This window comes from Lagenorhynchus albirostris, chromosome 2 (genome assembly GCF_949774975.1).
Source record: "Lagenorhynchus albirostris chromosome 2, mLagAlb1.1, whole genome shotgun sequence".
Classification (NCBI taxonomy): domain Eukaryota; kingdom Metazoa; phylum Chordata; class Mammalia; order Artiodactyla; family Delphinidae; genus Lagenorhynchus; species Lagenorhynchus albirostris.
The window spans coordinates 154,502,418-154,522,125 of NC_083096.1; the positions used below are offsets into that span (position 1 = coordinate 154,502,418).

The window sequence follows — 19,708 nt, forward strand, 5'->3', positions numbered from 1 at the left end:
GGCATTTTTGCTTATAGACTCATCTACCCCCCTCCCCAATGCAATTTAAAAACAGAGGCCTACCAACAAACTTCAGAATTTACTTATCCACTCCACTGTTGTTGGATATATAGATTATTTCAGGAGAGCGACAATTTGGAATTAATAGGATAAAGTTTTTCTACATTTAGATTACTGCCTTGGGTTCTTGACAACTGCTTTCCAGAGTGTGAATGTTTACAATAGCCAGAGTGACTTATTAAAATGTAAACTGGACTATACTGTCTCTCAGATGGAAACCTCTGCTGGCTGCCCACTGTCTTTAGAATAAGATCTGATCCGTTCATGATGGCCAACAAAGCCCCGCATTAATGGCTGTTTCCTACCTTTCCAACTTCACATCTTACCATCTCTAAGGTCATGACACTCCAGCCGTGTTAACCTTTCCATTCCTAGAACATGCCAACTTCATTCCCATCTCAGCACTTTAGATCTGCTGTGGCTCTGCCTCTATCTCTCCCCTGAAATCTTGACATGGCTGGAACCTTATCATCACCTAGGTCTCAGCTCAAATATTACCTCCAGACAGGCCTTCCTGGGCCACCCATGTGAAGTAACACAGCTGTGAGATGTGCTTTGTGATCTTGGCAAGTCACTTACAACTTTATGCCTTATTCCTTCTGCTGAAAATAAATGTGATCATACATTTTGTAAGTTGTTATGCAGATGCCAGAAACTGACATCATGAGGGACGTGATGTATGACATGATAAATATAATTAATTAGCACTGCTGTATGTTACATATGAAAGTTGTTGAGAGTAAATCCAAAGGGTTATCATCACAAGGAAAACAAATTTTTTTCTATTTCTTTAATTTTGTACCTATGAGATGACGGATATTCACTAAACTTATTGTGATAATTAGTTCAGAGTCTGTAAATCAAATCGTTATGCTGTACATCTTAAACTTACACAGTGCTGTATGCTACTTATATCTCAATAAAACCGGAAGGAATAAAAATTTAATCTGATTTAATCTGAGAAACTGATATTGTAAAAAACTTATTTTAAAAAACATTTTACAGGCGTATCTCATGTTACTGTGCTTCGCTTTACTGCACTTCACAGACATACTCTCTCCCCCTTTTAAAACAAATTGAAAGTCTGTGGCAACCCTGTGTCAAACAAGTCTGTCGGCACCATTTTTCCAACAGCATTTGCTCACTTCATGTCTCTGTGTCACAGTTTGGTAATTCCTGAAATATTTCAAGCTTTTTCATTATTATTATATTTGTTATGGTGATCTGTGATCAATGATCTTTGATGTTACTATTGCCAAAAGGATTATGACTTGCTGAAGGCTCAGCCGATGGTCAGCAGTTTTTAGCAATAAAGTATTTTTAAATTAAGGTATGTACATCGTTTTTTAAGATATAACACTACTACATACTTAACAGACTACAGTATAGTATAAACAATAGTTTTATATGCACTTGAAAACATTACTGCAATCTTTGCTCTATTACGGTGGTCTAGAACCAAACCTGCAACATCTCCAAGGTCTGCCTGTACTTAGAACCTCGTTATTCACAAAAGTTAGCTTCTTTTCTATACCTCAAATGTGTTTTGCTTGCCATAATGTGTCAAACAAGACCTGCATTTTTTATTCCTAGCAAAATGATGGAGGTTCTTCCCTCCATCAAAACAACAGACCAATTTTAGTAAGCAGGTACATTACTTCTTCCCTAAGACTACAGCTTTAACTTGAGAAAGACTGTTTAGCCAGAATATAGCCTGCTTCTACAAAGTAGGTGCAAGGAATTATGACTGGACTCACTGGATGCTAGAATGCCATCGATAAACTCCTGACGTGTTATCTTCCCATCCTGGTCCTTGTCAATTCGCCGGAAGAAATCCATCACCCGAGACTTTTTATGATTCATCCAACGCATATACTTTTTCCTCCAAACATCAAAGTCAAAGTTGGCAAATTCCTTCAACTAGACAGAAATCAGAGGTGTCAACAAGACCTACAGTTTGGCCTTCAAACCTGCCCAGAGCATACGAAAACTTTCAGACATCCAGCAAAGCCATGCAGGCCTTTCAAGGGGGACCAACAATGATATCTGTGTATTGCATCTTTTGGGAACGCACACTCTGGCTCCTTCACTTAAAGCCATGATTATTTACACAAGCTGTGGTAAAATGGAGCAGCGAGAGAAACGGTAACTGAACGACCACCATGGAAAATACGGAGCACGCAGAACAAGAATGGGTGGAGCCAGCTTTGCTTTCCCTTGGCACTTTTTCAAAAGATCATCCCCTTAGATGTAAGAGAATGGATTCTATCCCAGAAAAGATGTCCTTAGCACTCCTCACTTATGTGATTTTGAAAGGAACTATAATCACGTAGAGGCCTATGTCTTCGAGGCTCAGCCCCCCTCCCCACTGGTCTTCTGAGATAATTTGAGTTCCGGCTGGAAGCACCAAGAATCCAGTCCTGCACCCAAGCACATTTCTTTGGGATGGCAGCAGAGGGAGTGAACTGTCCTTCTGACTCCCATTGTAAATATGTGGCCCTGGTAGATGGCAGCAGGTCTATGCAGTGGGCAGAATGATGCTGAGCTACTTGGACTATGTCAGTGACACAGACTCAGAATGACTTAAACAGTGCAGCGGTTTTCCCCCTGGTCTTTCAAACTCCGAAGTTGGAAGGAATGGGGAAAAAAGTAAAAGCCAAAACCAAATATGCTTAAAACTCAACCGGATCTACAGAAATAACAACAAAAAACACAGAACACTCACTTCTGGGCATAGCTGCTTTGATATGCACAAATAAAAAAATATAAAAGATATTAGAAATTTGTTTTAGAAACTAGGAAGTGAAGTACTATATTTTTTAGATTGGTTAATGATACTTCAAAATAGATTAGCTTTTCATAATCTACTGAAGAAAAATACTGATAGAATGACAGGCCGATAAAAAAATTACTCGTTTTAGAAATGGGTAGCTTATATCTACACAAAAGGCTCAGTAATGGTCATTTTTGTGAGAAGCTCCACACTTGGCGGTAACCTTGCAAAGTTATGCCCCTGATCCTCAACCAAGACCAGGTGCCGAGGAGGGTCGCGTCACAGGCTGGACCCTCCTAGACTGGCTGGCTGCCTGCTTTCCACCACCAGTGCTACGGCCTATCTGTTGGTGGTTTCCTCACATGTGTCTGTCCTCCCAGGGGGCCTGGAGGACAGAGTCCTGGCCTACACTGCTCGGTTCCTCCTTCTGCATAAGTGGGTCAAGGCACACAGGTGATGTTCAGAGGGCCTCAGAAGGGCTGTGTTTTGATAAAAGTCACCTCCCTCCAGGGAAGGCTGCTTGGCGGGGCCTCACCTCCTCCAGCCTGTCCAAGGCGTCGTTCAGCTTCCGCTGCCGCTCCAGTGCCAAAAGCCACACCTGCTGCCAGCGGGCAGAGAGCTGGTTGATCCGTGGGTTTTTTGCTTCAGATTGTGAAAGGATTGGCATAGGAGGAGGTGTGGGCTGACTCAAAGACTTTCCTGAAAGGAAAAATCATCATGAGATTAGAAAAGCTGGTTTAGTCAGTTCACAGAGAGAAGCTGCCGTCTGTATGGACCTAGAAGATCTTCATGATGACGTCCGGTCAGTAACTGAGAAAAGGAAGTCGGGACCTGGCTACACCTAGACATGGAAGCACACTGACTTAAAAACTATTGATGCTTTTCCCCAGTCAACAGGTACCTGTCTCATACCTTCAATCAATCCTGTCCTACCTTAGCAAACTGAGGAAATGTCAGTGGTTCTACAGGAGCAGATTTATTTTATGATGAAATTAGCGCAACAGTCAGCGCTGATGACCAAAACATGGAAAGGTCACTGCAAAAGAATCTGCTTCACCAACTCCAAATTTCTACCAATTCAAAAAACTGGAGTCTAGTTATTGTTTGTCAGTGTAAGAAAAGTGAGTTTCAAAAAAGATTGTTGCTCAAATCCAATATGGGTTTTGAAAATGGAAAAGAAATTTCTGCTGGGCACTTGGGAAGCACTCCTCAGTGAGCAGGAAGGAAGCGTCCTGCACGACAGGCGGCCACGTACGGCTGGCACTGCGGGACTTCTCCGTGAAAGGCGCACGGGCTGGCTCCATGATCTTCCTTTTGTACGTCTTGGTGACCCGGTCCACGTCAGGCTGTTTGCGAGTCATCTCCTCCATAAATGTCTGTTAAACACAAACAACAAGGAAAAGGGTTGAGAGTTTTCTTGGACTAAGATGGGATTAGGCAACTTCTTACTAACAAGGGCCAAGCCTGTGACAGATGGAGCAACTGCAAATGCCTTCGTACACGGCTGCACTCCTTTCAAGAAACATGATTGTGGCCTTGAGTGAGGCACTTCATCAGGTTCTGGAGACCTGAAGGAATAAGACATGGCTCTGACTTCCAGGAGCTCACAGCTGAGTGAGGAAACCAGACAGTCAGAGCAATGAGTGGCACCCAGGGCTCCGAAAGAAGGCCTAGGACAGGCACCCACAGCCCAATGTGGGGAGGAAGGCTGCCCGGAGGCTGGTGCCTGAGCTGTGTGCTGCAGGATGAAGAATGAGCCAAAGGCTGGGGGCAGGGCAGTCCCACGGAAGCCTGACAGTGGAGCGAGCCAGAGCCCTGCTGATCACTGGCTGAGGATACAATCAGAGGAGAGGCAAGAGGGACAGCTGGAGAGGTAGGCAGGAGAAGGGTCCAGAAAGGCCTTGTGTCAGGCTAAGGGACTGGGGTTTTATTCTGAGAGCAATCTGTGTGTGTGTGGGGGGGGGTGGGGGGCGCGGGGGGGTGTTTACGGGTGGGTGGGCAACTGAAGGATTCCGATCTAGAGAAGAGACACAATCAGATCTCTGTTTAGAGCTATCATTCTGGCCTCAGTGTAGGAGGGAGGATGGAAAGCGGGGAGGCAGGCAAGTTGGGAAGCCATTGCAGTAATTGAGGCAAAACACAGTGAGGGCCTGAGCCGGGGCAGGAGAGAAGGAGCCAAGAAGTATTTTGAAAGTAGGACAGGTAAGACCTGATGACTGGCTAAATGTAGGGGGTAAAGAAAAAGGAGTCACTCCTGTGTTGGGTGACTGGGTGGATGAGGAGAGAGGAGGCAGGTGCGGAAGGGAGGGGTGGGGTCAGGGCCAGCAAGCAGGGATGAAATGGAGTTTTAGAGCTGCCTCTAGCTTCCTGCATGCTGCAGACAAGCCAGGAGATGTGGAAGCCCTGGGTGTACAGGTGCTGGCTGAAGGTGTCAGGCCAGATACAACCTCAGGTATGAGAAGAGGGTCAAGAATGGAACTTCGGGGAACAACGTTAACAAGTGGATAGAGGAAGAGGAACCAGCTAAGAAGACTGAGAAAGAGTTGTCAGAGAGATGGGGGGACACAAGAGCGGGGAGATTAAAGGCACAAGGAATGAGAGGTGATAACAGAAGGGAGAGGGACTGGCCCTGATGGAAGAAGATAATCTCACTCAGGAGAGAAGGGGTCAACGTAGGTAAACTTGATGGGAAGTACAGGGAGTCCTCACTGGCCAGGCTAATTACATATGCTAAAAAGACCTTATGTCCACAGTATAACTAGGCAAGATCCATGCTTGCATTTGGTGTAAATTATCATGGTTAAAAACCAAATTTGTCTCCTAACTGAGCTTTCCTCTGTTCAGTTTAGTTTGATGTGTTGTCTGGCCCATCTCTGAGTACATGCAAGACGTCTTTCTGAATCCAGGTGTAATGGGATAGGTCCCAAGTAATGGGACCTTGGCACAGAGGCAAGTCAATAGAAACAGGATGCGGCAGGCAGATTTCTAAGCCAGGCCCCAAGACTCCTGACATACATGTCCTGTGTACTCTCCCCCTCAAGTGTGGGCAACACCTGTGGAAAGCGTGGGCAGCCACTCCTGGATTATGTTTTTCTTTTTTAAAAATTAATTAATTAATTTCTGGCTGAGTAGGCTCTTTGTTGCTGTGCGCAGGCTTTCTCTAGTTGCAGCGAGCGGGGGATACTCTTTGTTGTGGTGCGTGGGCTTCTCACCGCGGTGGCCTCTCTTGTTGCGGAGCACGGGCTCTAGGCGCACGGGCTTCAGTAGTTGTGGCTTGCGGGCTCCAGAGCACAGGCTCAGCAGCTGTGGCGCACAGGCCTAGTTGCTCTGTAGCATGTGGGATCTTCCCGGACCAGGGCTCAAACCCGTGTCCCCCACGTCAGCAGGCGGATTCTCAACCACTGTGCCACCAGGGAAGCCCTGGATTACGTTTTATTATATAAGATCTGTCAGAGCAGGATGGAGGGTCTCCTGCTGGCTTTGAAGACAGACGCTGCCATACTGTGAGACAGCCGTGTGCCTAAGACCTGAGGGTGGCCTCCAGGAGCTGACAGCCAGCGAGAAAAGGGAGACCTCCATCCTACACTGCAGTGAAATGAACGACACCAACAACCTGAAAGCGCCTGGGTGGGAACTGCAGTGTTGGCCGACACCTTGGTTTCAGCCTGGTAAGACGTTCCCTGGTCCCCTAGCCCCACGGAAACTCTGAGACAGTAAGCGTGTTTTAAGCTGCTAAGTCTGCGGGAGTATGTTCAGCAGCAATTAAAACACAGATGCACAGGGCCAAGGAAACGGGCTCCATGAGCCATGCAGGAAACACACGACCACACGATGTGGTGAGGATACCTGATGCTCAGCGATAAGGGCTTTAACTCGGTCGATGTTCTGAGGGATTGGCTCCTGATCCCGTTGAATGAGGGTGGTCTCAGCCCACTGGATCCACGCCAGAAGTTCTTCCAAGAGCTCGGCGTTGGCCACCAGTTCTGACAGGGCGGCTTCGAGGCGCTGCTGGTGCTGCTTGGCCCACGTCAGGACCTGCGGGGGAGGGAACCCGTCGGCTGTCAGCCAAGCACATCCCTCGTTTTCAAAGCCCTTTTTTCTGTGAGCCTAACAATGACTTTTAGGGGAAAGACCACCCAAGCAGTCAAGAGGCTTCACTCTTATTCTGGAGACAGAGCTGGAATAAGGAATCAGCTCCCCTGAAACCAAATGTGGCACGTGGTATTAGACACAGAATTCTCAGGAAGGAGGGAAGAACACACCACGTGTCCACCGGCGTCATCAAGGAACACAACAACACCAGCACCATCCTTCCAGGTTTCTGCACATTATCAAGAAAACAGTCACTACTAAAATGCGAATAACTTGATTCTTGTTGAGATATTCACAGTGAGTGAAAGATTCCTTACGTGGGGGTGGGGAAGCTCTGGAGTATTTTACTGCTGTTCACCCATTTTACGGGGCACGTGCGGTCTTCCTCTAAAACTAGGAACTCACCTCCTCAAAGCGAGCCCGGATGATGGTGATCCAGTGTTTGATGGTGGTGATGCAATCAGGATGGCAGACCACCAGGATGACTTCTCCCATGGCCACTGCTGTGTTAACATCCACGCGCTTTTCTTCCACTTTCTTCATGAATTCCTAAACAAACAAGATTTGAAATCAAAACCTTAAACCTAGTCTAGCAGCGCTGTTAGTTTACACTGAGAGGGGTAAACAACTTCAGTGTGTTTTTCGACTCTATGTTGACACAGAACTCTAGAAGCCTGCATTTAGGCATCTCTGTCATTTTCTTTCCAGTTCTCAGAGGTGGGGGGAAGCGAGGGATTTCACAAAGATGACTTTCTCTGCACAGATGATAAGGACTAGAGAGACACAGGCATGACCCTTTTCCTGATCTCTCTCTCTTTTTATAAATTCCTGCTTGGATTCATTTCCATATGTGTAAATGGTGTTGTCTTGGACACATACAGTGACAGCTACAAAACAATACATTTTTGTTGTTGTTGTTCAAGATGAGATAGGAAAAAGATTATGAATACTACTAGAACAGAAGGCAATCGAATGACCATAGCTTTTCTCCTGGACTCAGAGACCAAGTGTCTTTCCTAACAACCAGAGAGGAAGCTCCTGAAGACACACGTCTGGGAGTTCCACCAGCTCCCAGCCCTGTCTTTCCATCAGAATCGCCCCAGTGCCTCAACTCCCTCTTCCCAAACTTCATATATGCACATTACATTACAAATTTCAAAGGCAAATAATCTGCTTTGTTGCCAACACTACATTTTAAAAATACCTACAACACAATGCAATGACAAAACCATGATTAAAATCTCTCGGTGGGAAACACCAAAATTAAAAAAGGAAACATTTCCCACCTTGTTAGCACAGTCACACTGAAGCCCCAGACACTGTATTATATTCTGCAGCTTGGTGAGCAGTTCTAGGGGCAAAGATCAGCGCCTGGAGCTGGTAACGTAAGGAAAGTCACACAAGGCGTGTGCAGGTGGGGCATAAAGGTAGAGCAGCCCGTGTTTTCCTCTATATTAACACCAGCTGTCTGACTTGTTTACAACCAGCATGTGCTACTTTTGTAAGAATGAGTGGATGAGTTGTCTTTAAGGGGTCACAAAACCCACCAATCGTTTTCTTCTCATTCCTGATAATGAGTAAGCTGGGCCCATTCTGGCTTTGTTCCTTTTCACATGAGGTCTAACGTTTCTAAGAAAAAGCAGCTTTCCGTTGCTGGCGTGGCCACCCTCCCCATGTGGGTGGCATGGGTCCCTGCGCCGGGGGGATGGATTACCTTATGAGTGTCGATGAGAGACCGCAGGGCCTCTGTGTCATCAGGAAGTGCTCCCCGAAAACGCAGTGTCTGCTCGGCTTCAGAAAGCCACTCCAACAGCATGTGAATTGTGTCCCGAAACTCTTCTGCCTGAAATAACCAAGCACAAGAGACTGAACCTCTCTCTGCAGCCAAGGTCCTGGACGTGGTATGCCAGGGAACGGTCTGGCCTGAACTCAATGGAGTACCACAGGCACTTGAAGGCTCTATCAAAGCCCCACAAAGGTCATCTTTCATCTGTGCAACTTGAAAAACCAACTAAACTCATTATTTCTCTTATATGGATGCGGGTTAAAATCTTGTTGAACATTTAGAATATCAATTTTTGACCTTGTGTTCCTTACAAGACTGGCTGAAACCAATCCTGATAAAGAGGCTAGACTGACTCTGCTCAGGCCCAACCCCAGGCGCTGTCTGACCTGCTTCAAGGCCTGCTCAAGCCGGCTCTGTTTGCAGACAGAGAGTTTACACACGGTGTCCCAGCGAGTGCTCAGTTCCTGGAGTTGCCCTTTCACCCAAGTGGTGTCATCTCGACTGTTCTCAATCAGCTCCCGGCCTGATCGTTTTAGGACCTGAACGGTTCCCGTTCGCTTTCCCAGTTCCTTCTGGAAAACCTGGAAAAGAAAACAGGAGAATTGGTTTGTCTTACAAATGTTTTGAATTCAAGAAGTAAAACCACAGAGAAAGTAGTCATTTCCTTCAATTCTCCTTGGTAGGTTCCAATTGTGTGTCTTTTATGCACAGACGGAGGTGGGATCACAAGTAAGAAAGAACCACCACAGGATGTGGCTCTGAATGTGAGAGGCGTGACTTGGGTAACCTGCTTAACTGGAGTCCCAGTCTCATCTGTGAAACAGGAATTATGCTGTACTAGCATCTCCAGAATTGTGGGAGTTTTTTTTTAAATTAATTTTTATAGTTGATTTAACAATGTTGTGTTACTTTCTGCTGTACAGCAAAGTGAATCAGTTATACATATAAATATATCCACTCTTTTTTAGATTTTTTTTCCCATATAGGTCACTACAGGGTATTGAGTAGAGTTCCCTGTGCTATACTGTAGGTTCTTATTAGATATCTGTTTTATATATAGTGGTGTGTACATGTCAATTCCAATCTCCCAATTTATCTCTCCCTCCCCCCTTCCCCCTTGGTAAGAGCCCACCTGCCACGCACATAAGAATCTGGTGTAACTTCAAGGTAAAGCTCAACGCTTCGTGCTGAAGCAGGAGGACAGTATGTAGTTCAACGTACAGGTGTAGGTTACACTAAATGCTGGTGTGCACGGAGCTGGCCTGTCAGGTTCAGAAGTAGTTTAAAAAACACTCATTTGCATGTTAAGAATCAGTGGAAGTGGATATCTTGAGGGTCTCCTGAATTTAAATCCATTTTGACTCAACTGAGAGATATAAACAGGAAACTGAGGGGGGGCCCTCAATGTGAAGTTTACACACTGGCAAATCTGAATCAAACCAACTTTGGTTAAATTCCTTGTGGCTGATGCAGAATCCCTGTAACAGTTTGTTTAAACACACAGAGCAGGGAGCTGCCTCTCTGACAAGCAGAGACACAGGCTCTTTCAGACTTTCTTTCTAGGGGAGCCGTACAAGGGTACCATGAGCTGAAGGCACACACAGGTGCAGGACCCAACGGCTTTGCCCTCCACGCAGCCCAGATCTCGCCCCTCACCTTGTGGGCATCCATGAGGTTCATGACGAGGTCCAGGTCCCCGTGCACAGGCTGGTCCTCAGCCAGCTGCGGCTCTACCTTGTACAACCAGTCCACCAAGGCCTGCAGAGCGTCCATGAACTGGCCCGAAAACAGCAGGGCCTCCTCCAACTTGTGCTGCCTGAGAAAAGCACCCAAACTTCACTGGTTAGTGGTTCTTTTATGAATGGCTCACAATTCTGACCACTGAACAGGAATACTGCTTGAACTTTATCTAGAGAGGGACTGCTGTGTTAGAACAGTTAGAAATACTGTAAAAAGTGACTAAGAGATGTTTAGACATTTTAAATTAAACCACTCTCTAAAATGGATTAAGCATAGTGCAGGAGACCGGTGTAGATGCCCTTCTGGCATTTTAGAGTCCAACTGCTATGCACACGGTATGCTATGCACACCCTACAACCCAAGGTCTTTTTATTTACATTACACCACTCCAGTAGAGGGTGGTGGTTCTATTAATGATTTGGAGCCAGGAGTTCAACTCCTAACTCTCCACCAGTTGTGAGACTCTGGCTGTCTCTTTGAACCTCAGTCACTTCATCTGAAAAACTGGGAGTACAAATAATACAGAGGTATCATAATGCTTACATAGCATAGCTGGTACAAGTGGATAAAAGTACAACTTTTAGAACCAAATCTCAGCTCTGCTGCTTAGTAGCTGAGTGAGCATGGGGGAGTTAAGAAACCTCTTTGTGACCATTTCCTCATCTGTAAAATGGGAAGAACAGTACCCACACCTCAGTGGTTGTTGTGAGGATTAATGAGCCTCAAGATGGTTAAATGAGATACTACATTGGAGGCTTTGTACAGTGTCTGACACAAGAGACACTCAGTGAGACAGCTACTGGCATTACAAATTTGTGATTCACATGTATTTAGAGTTACAGATCTTCTTTTACTGTTGGCCTGATTTTATAGGCTTCTCTCTTTGTAATACAGTAAAGGTTCAAGTTTAAAATATGATAATTTTAATATATCTGATTCAAATTATTTCATAACTCTCACTGAATTAACTGGAGATAGCAAGATGCTACTGTTACTGATACATTAGCTTTATTACCACTTTCTAGAATCCTGTCACTGTCTCCTGGTTACTTTGGGGATAACACACAGATCCACGAAAAGGGACATTTCACACTCACCTCTCCACAGACTTGCCACAAACAGTATCCCATTTGTCTCTGACTTCTCCCAGTAAGTTGTCAAGTTTCTGAGTGTCATCAGGAAGCAAAGTCTTTTCTTTCAGTGCTCTGCCTGTTCTAATTGTGGTATCATACACAGGCTGTTTGCCACCAAGAGTTTTCTGGAACTCCTGTTCTCAAAAAGATTTAAAAAAAAAAAAACCACGCTAAAAGTCAGATGACATCGAGTTTTCAGGTGGGTAACCAGAAATAGTATGAATGTCACTACTTCTTGAACTAAAATTAACAACAGCTTATCCTGAAGAAATTTATAAGGTTTTGTCTGTGCCACATACAGCAGTGCATGACTATTTCTAAAAGCCCACAGTTTCAGCTGGTTACTCCCACAGTCACTTTGTTTGAACTCTTATTTAAATGAGGAATTGTCATGGTTAGACACTGTCCAGATACAACATGGCTCTATGATCTTGGCCATTTAACATTAACCGATTAGTTTTCTTTTGACTAGTTCTGTGTTTTTATCAAGCTACAATCATCAGTGAACACCAAGCTTAGGACCTAAGAGCAATGAACTGCTGTACCTTATGCTTTGAGAGCTGAAGTTTAATTTTGTCTGGGTCGTTGGATATCTCCAGTTCTGAGTCCAGGTGACTCTCTGCATCTTCTAGCCAGTCAATCAGTTTTTTCCAAGCTTCATGGAACTAAAATTATGTAAGAAATACGTTATAACAGGAATGAATATGCACACTACACAGCACTTTTATGTGAACCAATGCGGAGACTCAAAACATGCAGCCCAAGGTTGTTCAGTAAATTAGTATCTTTCTTTTATAACTTACTTGTTTTGCCCGCTTTCTGGCATCATCCAGCAATCGTCCTCTTTCAATAGATCGCTGGACAACCTTCTCCCATCGAGACTGGACGCTAACCAGCAAATTTTTGATCAGAACAACGTCCTGTTTCTGGCTAAGGAACTTTAACTGATTCCCGGTTTGATCCAGCTCAATGATCTGGTCTCGATGAGCATTTACTTCATTAGCAAACACCTGAGGGGAAAATATTGCTCTTTTTAAACTGGAGATAAGATCAAGGAGCATCACTTTCAATTGGCGCTTTCAAAGGGAAGGCAGCATCGTAATGCCATTGTTACCTTGTGCTCCTCTATCTGGGAAAGGACGGTGTTTAGAATCAGGCTGGGAGGAGAAGCGATGTTTAAACTCTGCTCTGCTAGAGTGAGCCAGTTGATAAATTCTTGCAGGGAATTCTGGAATTCTGTTGCCAGGTTGAGGGCCTCTTCCAGCTTTGACTAAATTTTAAGTAACACACACACACACACACACACAGAGAAAAGTGCCAAATTCAAGAATTATAGTTTTAAGGACAAAGGCGTGAATTGTACACCAAATGAGATGACTTCTAAGAAGGAAGCCTCATTTAATCAACCTCCAAACATGCCCTGTTTGCAAAGAAGGGGACATTTTAGTGCTAGTGTTTGAAACTGAAACAACTGTGCTTGGAAAAGGAAAGAGCACAGTTTGCAGCTAAGTTGCTTTCTCTGCCATTCCCCACTTCCTGAGACATTAAAGAACAGGAATAAAGGCATTCAAGCCATTCAATAAATGTTAAGTGGACAGACCCTTTAGTGGTGACAGCTGCAGGATCTGCAACCTACTTTGGGCAAAGTCTCAGTTTCCTTTAATGTCCTTTTTGTGGCATAGCACAACTAAATGAGAAGCACCTGACTGTGACGGTGACGGTCAACGCAGGGCTCTCTCTATCTGAGTATGTTTTCAGGAAATATGGCACTTGAAAAAGTCTGAGTCTGAAACTTATGCTTATGCTACAGCAACAAAGGTAATAAAAGCCAGAACATTTCAAACAAAAATGTGACAATTTACATAGATGTAAATTTTTAGTCATTACGATCTAAATCAGAATGACAAAAAAGAGTGGCTCATTCAGGGTGTGCGCTACTCTCTGAGTAGCTGTGGTACATCCCAGTTCCACAGTCAACAAGCTCCATCCTCAGAGACCTCTACCCCGAACATCTGGGTGATGGCCTCTGACCCTGGCCCGTCTACTAGGCAGGCAAAGTAGAATAATGACAGATTGTTAAAAATGAATATATGCAAAATATTCACTGAAAGAAACCCCAGAAGTACACTGAAAATGTTCATTGCTGTTAAATGGGTTGTGTATTCTTTCTACTTTCCTCTTGGTGTTTTCAGGTTACTTCTGTAACCTAAAAAACACTGTGATGAATGTTATAAAAATGCATAGACCCAGTCTAAACAAGTTCAGTGGACAAAGGAAATCTACCTCAAATCTATCATAGAAATGCTTAGCAATAAATATATTGCAAGTTCCTAGATGGCAGGAAATCTTTCCACGTCATTTTATCTATATAGTCTTCAACAGGGCTTAGATAATTTTAGCGATCCTGGAATGTAATGTTCTTATAAAATCAGAAATAACTATCATTGACAGCTAGCCTTTGCTCGATCAATTCAACAACTAAAGTTGACCCCTTAACAACATGGGTTTGGGGGTGTCGATCCTCCGAGAAGCTGGAAATCCGTGTGTAACTTTAAAGTCTGCCCTCCACATCCACGGTTCTGAATGCAAAGATTCAACCAACTAGGGATCATGTAGGACTGTAGATATACTTAGTGAAGAAAAAAAATCCTGCATACAAGCGGACTTGCGCAGTTCAAACCCATGTTGTTCAAGGGTGAAAACTATATTCCTTGAGGCAACTTGTTCCACTGTGGCAAAACCCTCTAGAAACTACTTGATTTTGAGCCAGAATCTACCTTGGTTTCTTTAATTAGTCTTAGCTCTACATTCAGCAGGAATTATAGACAAGACCCTGTCCAAAACTTAGAACACAGCCATACACTCAGGTCCTCTGCCCACTCTTCATGTAACAAAGTTATCAGACCCCACACTAGAGGGACCCTAGGAAATTAATGCTTCTCTCAAAATGTTCATTTATATGTGTGAAGATGTGGTTTACTTCCTTCTGCACATTAAAGTTCATGATGACAGAGTTCATGCCTTTATTGTTTTCCACTGTACACCTAGCACAGTGCCTGATACATACATGCTTAACAATTACTTGTTCAATGGATGTGGCCAATGGATTTGGGCACATATTTTACCGTTTCAGCTGCCCAGCACAGAAACTCTATGCAGAGTGATATTCTAGAACTCTGTACTCATAAAAAACAATGTTTGGGGGCAAATGCCTTGATCTCTGATCACTTTTCGTTTGAGGAGAATTTGATTTTTGAGGAAGAGTAAGAGGAGGACATACAATTTACTGCTCTTGAGTTTTAGTAACTAGACATCAAATTCCCTGTGAGGAATTATTAGTGATACTCCCTGCATGCTGTTCCCAACCTCCCAACTCCGACAAAACCTATTTTTAAGTCCATCACTGAGCAGTAACAGGCAGTAATGCCTTAACTGGTAGATGCAGAAAAGGAATGCAATATTATAAAAGCAAGTCTCGGCAGAAACTATCAGCATCAATGCAATCTGACATGGATGGAAAATAGAAATGTAATGGCAGAAAAGATGGCTTGATTTAGCACAAAGCCAGTTCTGAGGATATCAGTTCTGCTAGCTTGCTACAATATAATGAAAAATCTTCCATAGAAACTAGATGATAATTGCATGTAATCATTAAGCAAACGACTCAAACAGTAATCAAACTGAATTTTGTGGTGATACCTTTCTTTCTTCCATCTTACTGCTGACCACATGCCACTTCTGTTCCAAGAGTGCTACGCTCTGTTCTGTCTTCGATCCAGATCCAGAATCATCACGGCTGAGAAGCATGAGCCTGCCCTTGTCAAGCAGTTGATTGTAAGTCTCTTCCTTGGCTTTCAGCTGGGAATAGAGTTCCTATAAGGGCAAGAAAGATATCAGTAATGCAAATTCCCTGAAAGACACCCACACAGATTTACAAGCACAGTTTGGAAAAGCCAAGGAAGGTCTCATTTTGATTAAAATCCTTTCTTTTGGATTCAATTCAACTGCTGAACAATTAGGAAATGAAACCCACCATTCTTCCTTAATATAAAAATAATTTTGTCACCAACAGAATTTTTAAGGATCAGAGATCACAAAAATAGACCCCAATAATTTATTTCTCCTTTTCCTGAGGGATATGCCTAGAAATTATGTTGCCTCTTGTTCTCAGCCACTTTCTGGAAATACTGTCAGCTTCTATTGGATTTCCCTAAATCCCCCCTCAAGTAGGTTTTTCCTTTAATTTTTTGGCTGCTCCATGCAGCATGCGGGATCTTAGTTTCCCAACCAGGGATCGAACCCTCAGCCTCTGTAGTGGAAGCACAAAGTCTTAACCACTGGACCGCCAGGGAAGTCCCAGCAGTCTTTTTCTTAAATACAACCATATCTGTGTCACTATCTGTCTTGATGCTCTCACCTTCACATCAATATTCTTGTGCCAGTCAATCTGATTAACTTGAAATCTGCCAGCTCCCCAGGGCATTTCTGGTTCACTCTTTCCTGTCGCTGCCTATCGCAGGGCGTTAGAAGCCTGTCTAAGCAGCAATCCCCAAGTACTATATTGTCAGTAAAAATGCACTACTTTGTAGACTCCCAACTACATATATCTCTGTGAATTCGGAAAGGAGCTACTGAAAATGGGATGCTTATGCTCAATTTCAAGAAATCTGTTACCATATGTGTATCAAGCTGCTCCCTAGCCGTTTCAGGAAGTCCTCCTGTGGGCTTCGATGCAGAAAGTTGGGTCTCCATTCTAGTCAGTTCCAAGAGGAAATCTTCAATTTCACTATGGAAACCCTGGGCCTTTTGAGAAAAGACATTAGCAAGGTCAGTAGTCAGTTCTATTTTCAGAAGTAAACTTTCTAAATGACCACATGAGGAATCTTTGAGGGAGGAATTTTAGGCTGCTCTCACGCAGGGTTGTTCTGTTGCTGGATGATTATGGGGCCAATGTATTTACTTATTTTCAGAATTGAGCAGAATCCTTCAGACCTCACTGTAACAGAGATGCCTGATATAACCTGATGAATTGACTGACTAAGGTACTGTTGAATATGGATACGGAGGGACCTGACTTGATCCAAAAAATAACCAAATCTGTGAACAAGGTTCGTTACAGCAAAGATCTACTAACTTTGAATAGTAGATAGAGGGACTGGATCACAAACTAATCCAAAAAGAATGATCCAATTAAAGGTTGTTCTTTCCAGACAAGTCTAGCACAGAACTGACCCTCAAGGCAGAGGGGGTTCCACCCCAAACTGCTTTTCTTTTGTCGACTTAGATGGACTTCCTTCTGAATACTGTCATGTGCACAGCCCCACCCACCTAACCTGGATAGTGCATGTACCTGCTGCAGCGTCGACTGAAGCTGCTGCTCCCTCTCCTCTGTTTTTTGTAACACTGACTCCCAGCACTGGTTCATGGTTTCTAAACGGCTCCTTAAGCTGCTGGCATCATCTCCAGCGCTAGATTCAAGAAGCTCATTGCCAGCTTTGTTGACTGTTTCCACTGTGGCTTGATGGGCCAGAACATCATTTTTTAGAACCTAAAAAATGTTGAAGAACATAATTTACCTCTATAGGTATCATTAAGCCTGGCTCTCTAAGGTACACACGACATCAAAAGGTACAGAAACATCAAAAAGCTTCTGATGGCAATATCTGGTCTCAAACCAATAGGCTTAGAGATGAAAAATGAAAATACTTACGTGGTGCTTTGCGAGCTCAACTTCAATGACTTTTGGGTCTCCACTTATTGGTCTCTGAGCATCTAGCAACTCTTCAGTGTGAGTCAACCAACTCATTAGCTCCTCTAAGGCATGCTGGAACTGGCCAAGGGCCAAGAGAGCACCTTCTAGCTTATGCTACTCAGAAAATGATTTAAAGGGAACGTTTGTTAGGAAATTAGAAAACAGTAGATAGTAGTCCACTTTATGTACTCTACCATTTGCCTTACCTGTCTGTGAGCAATTTTCTCACCCAGGTTCTCCCAGAGGTGTTTAAGTTCCGTCATTGGTTCTCGTATAATGTCTCTGTCCGTTTCATCAGTAGCTTTCTTTAACATCAGTTCACCCTGGTGATTGAGCTTCTCCATCTCAATTTGCTGTTGGTAAACTTCCACTTTGAACTCCTGTCAAAGACGTAGTGAATGTTAACATCAAACCAAATCTTTAAAAACGAAAAAGAAGCAACCCTTCTTCAAAAACCCTTCCCAGGTACAAACCTTCATTTCATTTAACTGATCTTTAACAGTGTTGAGGTCAGTGCCGACAGGGGGCATTGTGCAGAGTTTAATCACAGTGTTATCTAGCCAGTCAAACATAGCCTAAAATAAACATACAAATAAACAGTCAAAAAACAAAAACATAAGGACTTGGGAGACAATTAGCATGATCTCTGCTAATACAAGCAGAGATAAATCAAAGTATCAATACTTTGTGTTGTTTGTGCTCTCAGGTTGGGGGCAGAAATAAGGGATAATGATCTTTATTTCAGTAATATGGGGACTTAAGGATGAAGCCAACACGACTGGAATAATGTCCAAAATAAACTACTATTTCTTATGGCCAGCTAGCAAGCCCACAATGTGCTGAAGCTACCGTACTGTGCTGTGCTTTGAGATAACCTGGGTTGGGACCTCTAGCAAGCAATGACTTTGACAGTAAGGCCAGCTTTACTCTACAGCCACTGTGAGGATAGATAATATGATGAAAAACATGGCAAGAAGACTAGAAATTTGGATGTCAGAACTTTTCTTGCTACAAGTGGGAAACTTTGGCTAGAAATAAAGAAATAGCCTGTCTTTGGTTCAAGAATGTTGCAGTCCTGTGAAGGTGACCGACTCACGCTGGACTCAGAATATGACAGAAATCACGGGGGGCTTCCCTGGTGGCGCAGTGGTTGGGAGTCCGCCTGCCGATGCAGGGGGTGCGGGTTCATGCCCCAGTTCGGGAGGATCCCGCGTGCCGCGGAGCGGCTGGGCCCGTGAGCCATGGCCGCTGAGCCTGCGTGTCCGGAGCCTGTGCTCCGCGACGGGAGAGGCCGCGGCAGTGAGAGGCCCACGAACCGCAAAAAGGAAAAAGAAATAAAAAATAAAAAAGAGAGACCACGGAACCTGTGTTTCCGTGGTGGTCACCTCGTGGCCTCTCACCTGAAGAGTGTCCTGATACTGCACAGCGGCTTGCATGGCATCCTCAAGCTTTTCCAGTCTCTCTCTCCATGTTTTGTTTAAGTTCTCCCAGGCATTATTCATCTAGGGTAAAAACAGTGGATCAGACTCTCCAATTAATCCCACTCTTAGTGTGAGTCCAGTAACGTTTTGTCTGAACCCCTTGTCCACTTCTCCACACCTCATCAATGCTCTTCTTCACTTCCGGCTTCTCAGTTTCTCCACAGGCAAAAATCAAATCTGCTCCAAGGATTCGAATAAACTCCAATTCCTCATGCAGACCATCTGTCTCTTCCTTAATAGTCTACATGTAAATGAACAGAACATAAGCCAAAACAGAAAGCAGAAGAGAACTTTCCAAACTTTGCAAATGTAATTTATACCCCCATCGACAGCAGATGTTGAACAGAACGGTCAATTTCATTAAAGTCTTCCAGCGTTCTTAATATTTCACTCATCTAAACAGTGAAGCTTCAGAGTCTGGTTATTTTTCTTATATATACATCAAATATATTTTTATATATCAACAATAAATACATAAAACAGTCTGAGAAAGGTGCAATGAGCTTCAATAATTTACTAAAGGTCCAAGGAGATCATAATCTACAACCAGAAGTCTATTACAGAGAAGAAAATTAACTAGGATAAAATACTAGAGTACAAAAGTCACATATCTAAGAGCTGGGAGATGAGCATAATAGGAATGCTAGGCTACATAATCTCAAAGAAAGTCAGTTCTGTGCCAGATCCTAAAACATGGTTCATGGACTGGCAATGACAGGGGTGGGGAGGTGGAAATGGCTGAAGTAAAAGAAAGATATGAGTGTTAAGAGGGAGAATACAGAATAGCAAGACAGTCTTGCCTTGGGCTAAACGGACAAAATGAGGTGAGAAATGCATTTAATAAAAACTAGGATCCCCAAAAAGGCTAGAAAAAGGTATGTGGAAGTAACC

The 19,708-nt window shown here is 43.8% G+C and overlaps 1 protein-coding gene across 3 annotated transcripts in view; it reads right to left on the reverse strand.

Annotated features, from left to right (window-relative positions):
- The window catches only part of MACF1 (microtubule actin crosslinking factor 1), a 327,723-nt gene that overhangs the window by 18,340 nt on the left and 289,675 nt on the right, over positions 1-19,708 (reverse strand). For all 3 annotated transcript variants that reach the window (XM_060140476.1, XM_060140475.1, XM_060140477.1), the window contains 20 exons: positions 18,936-19,058; positions 18,737-18,838; positions 17,810-17,911; positions 17,543-17,716; positions 17,295-17,450; positions 16,935-17,132; positions 16,259-16,387; positions 15,284-15,457; positions 12,699-12,854; positions 12,388-12,594; positions 12,130-12,249; positions 11,549-11,718; positions 10,368-10,527; positions 9,098-9,292; positions 8,640-8,768; positions 7,331-7,474; positions 6,680-6,868; positions 4,089-4,209; positions 3,369-3,532; positions 1,818-1,980 (listed from right to left, as the gene is read on the reverse strand). In XM_060140476.1, coding sequence (XP_059996459.1) covers positions 1,818-1,980; positions 3,369-3,532; positions 4,089-4,209; positions 6,680-6,868; positions 7,331-7,474; positions 8,640-8,768; positions 9,098-9,292; positions 10,368-10,527; positions 11,549-11,718; positions 12,130-12,249; positions 12,388-12,594; positions 12,699-12,854; positions 15,284-15,457; positions 16,259-16,387; positions 16,935-17,132; positions 17,295-17,450; positions 17,543-17,716; positions 17,810-17,911; positions 18,737-18,838; positions 18,936-19,058 — 3,076 coding nt within the window. The remainder of the gene's footprint in view (positions 1-1,817; positions 1,981-3,368; positions 3,533-4,088; positions 4,210-6,679; positions 6,869-7,330; positions 7,475-8,639; positions 8,769-9,097; positions 9,293-10,367; positions 10,528-11,548; positions 11,719-12,129; positions 12,250-12,387; positions 12,595-12,698; positions 12,855-15,283; positions 15,458-16,258; positions 16,388-16,934; positions 17,133-17,294; positions 17,451-17,542; positions 17,717-17,809; positions 17,912-18,736; positions 18,839-18,935; positions 19,059-19,708) is intronic.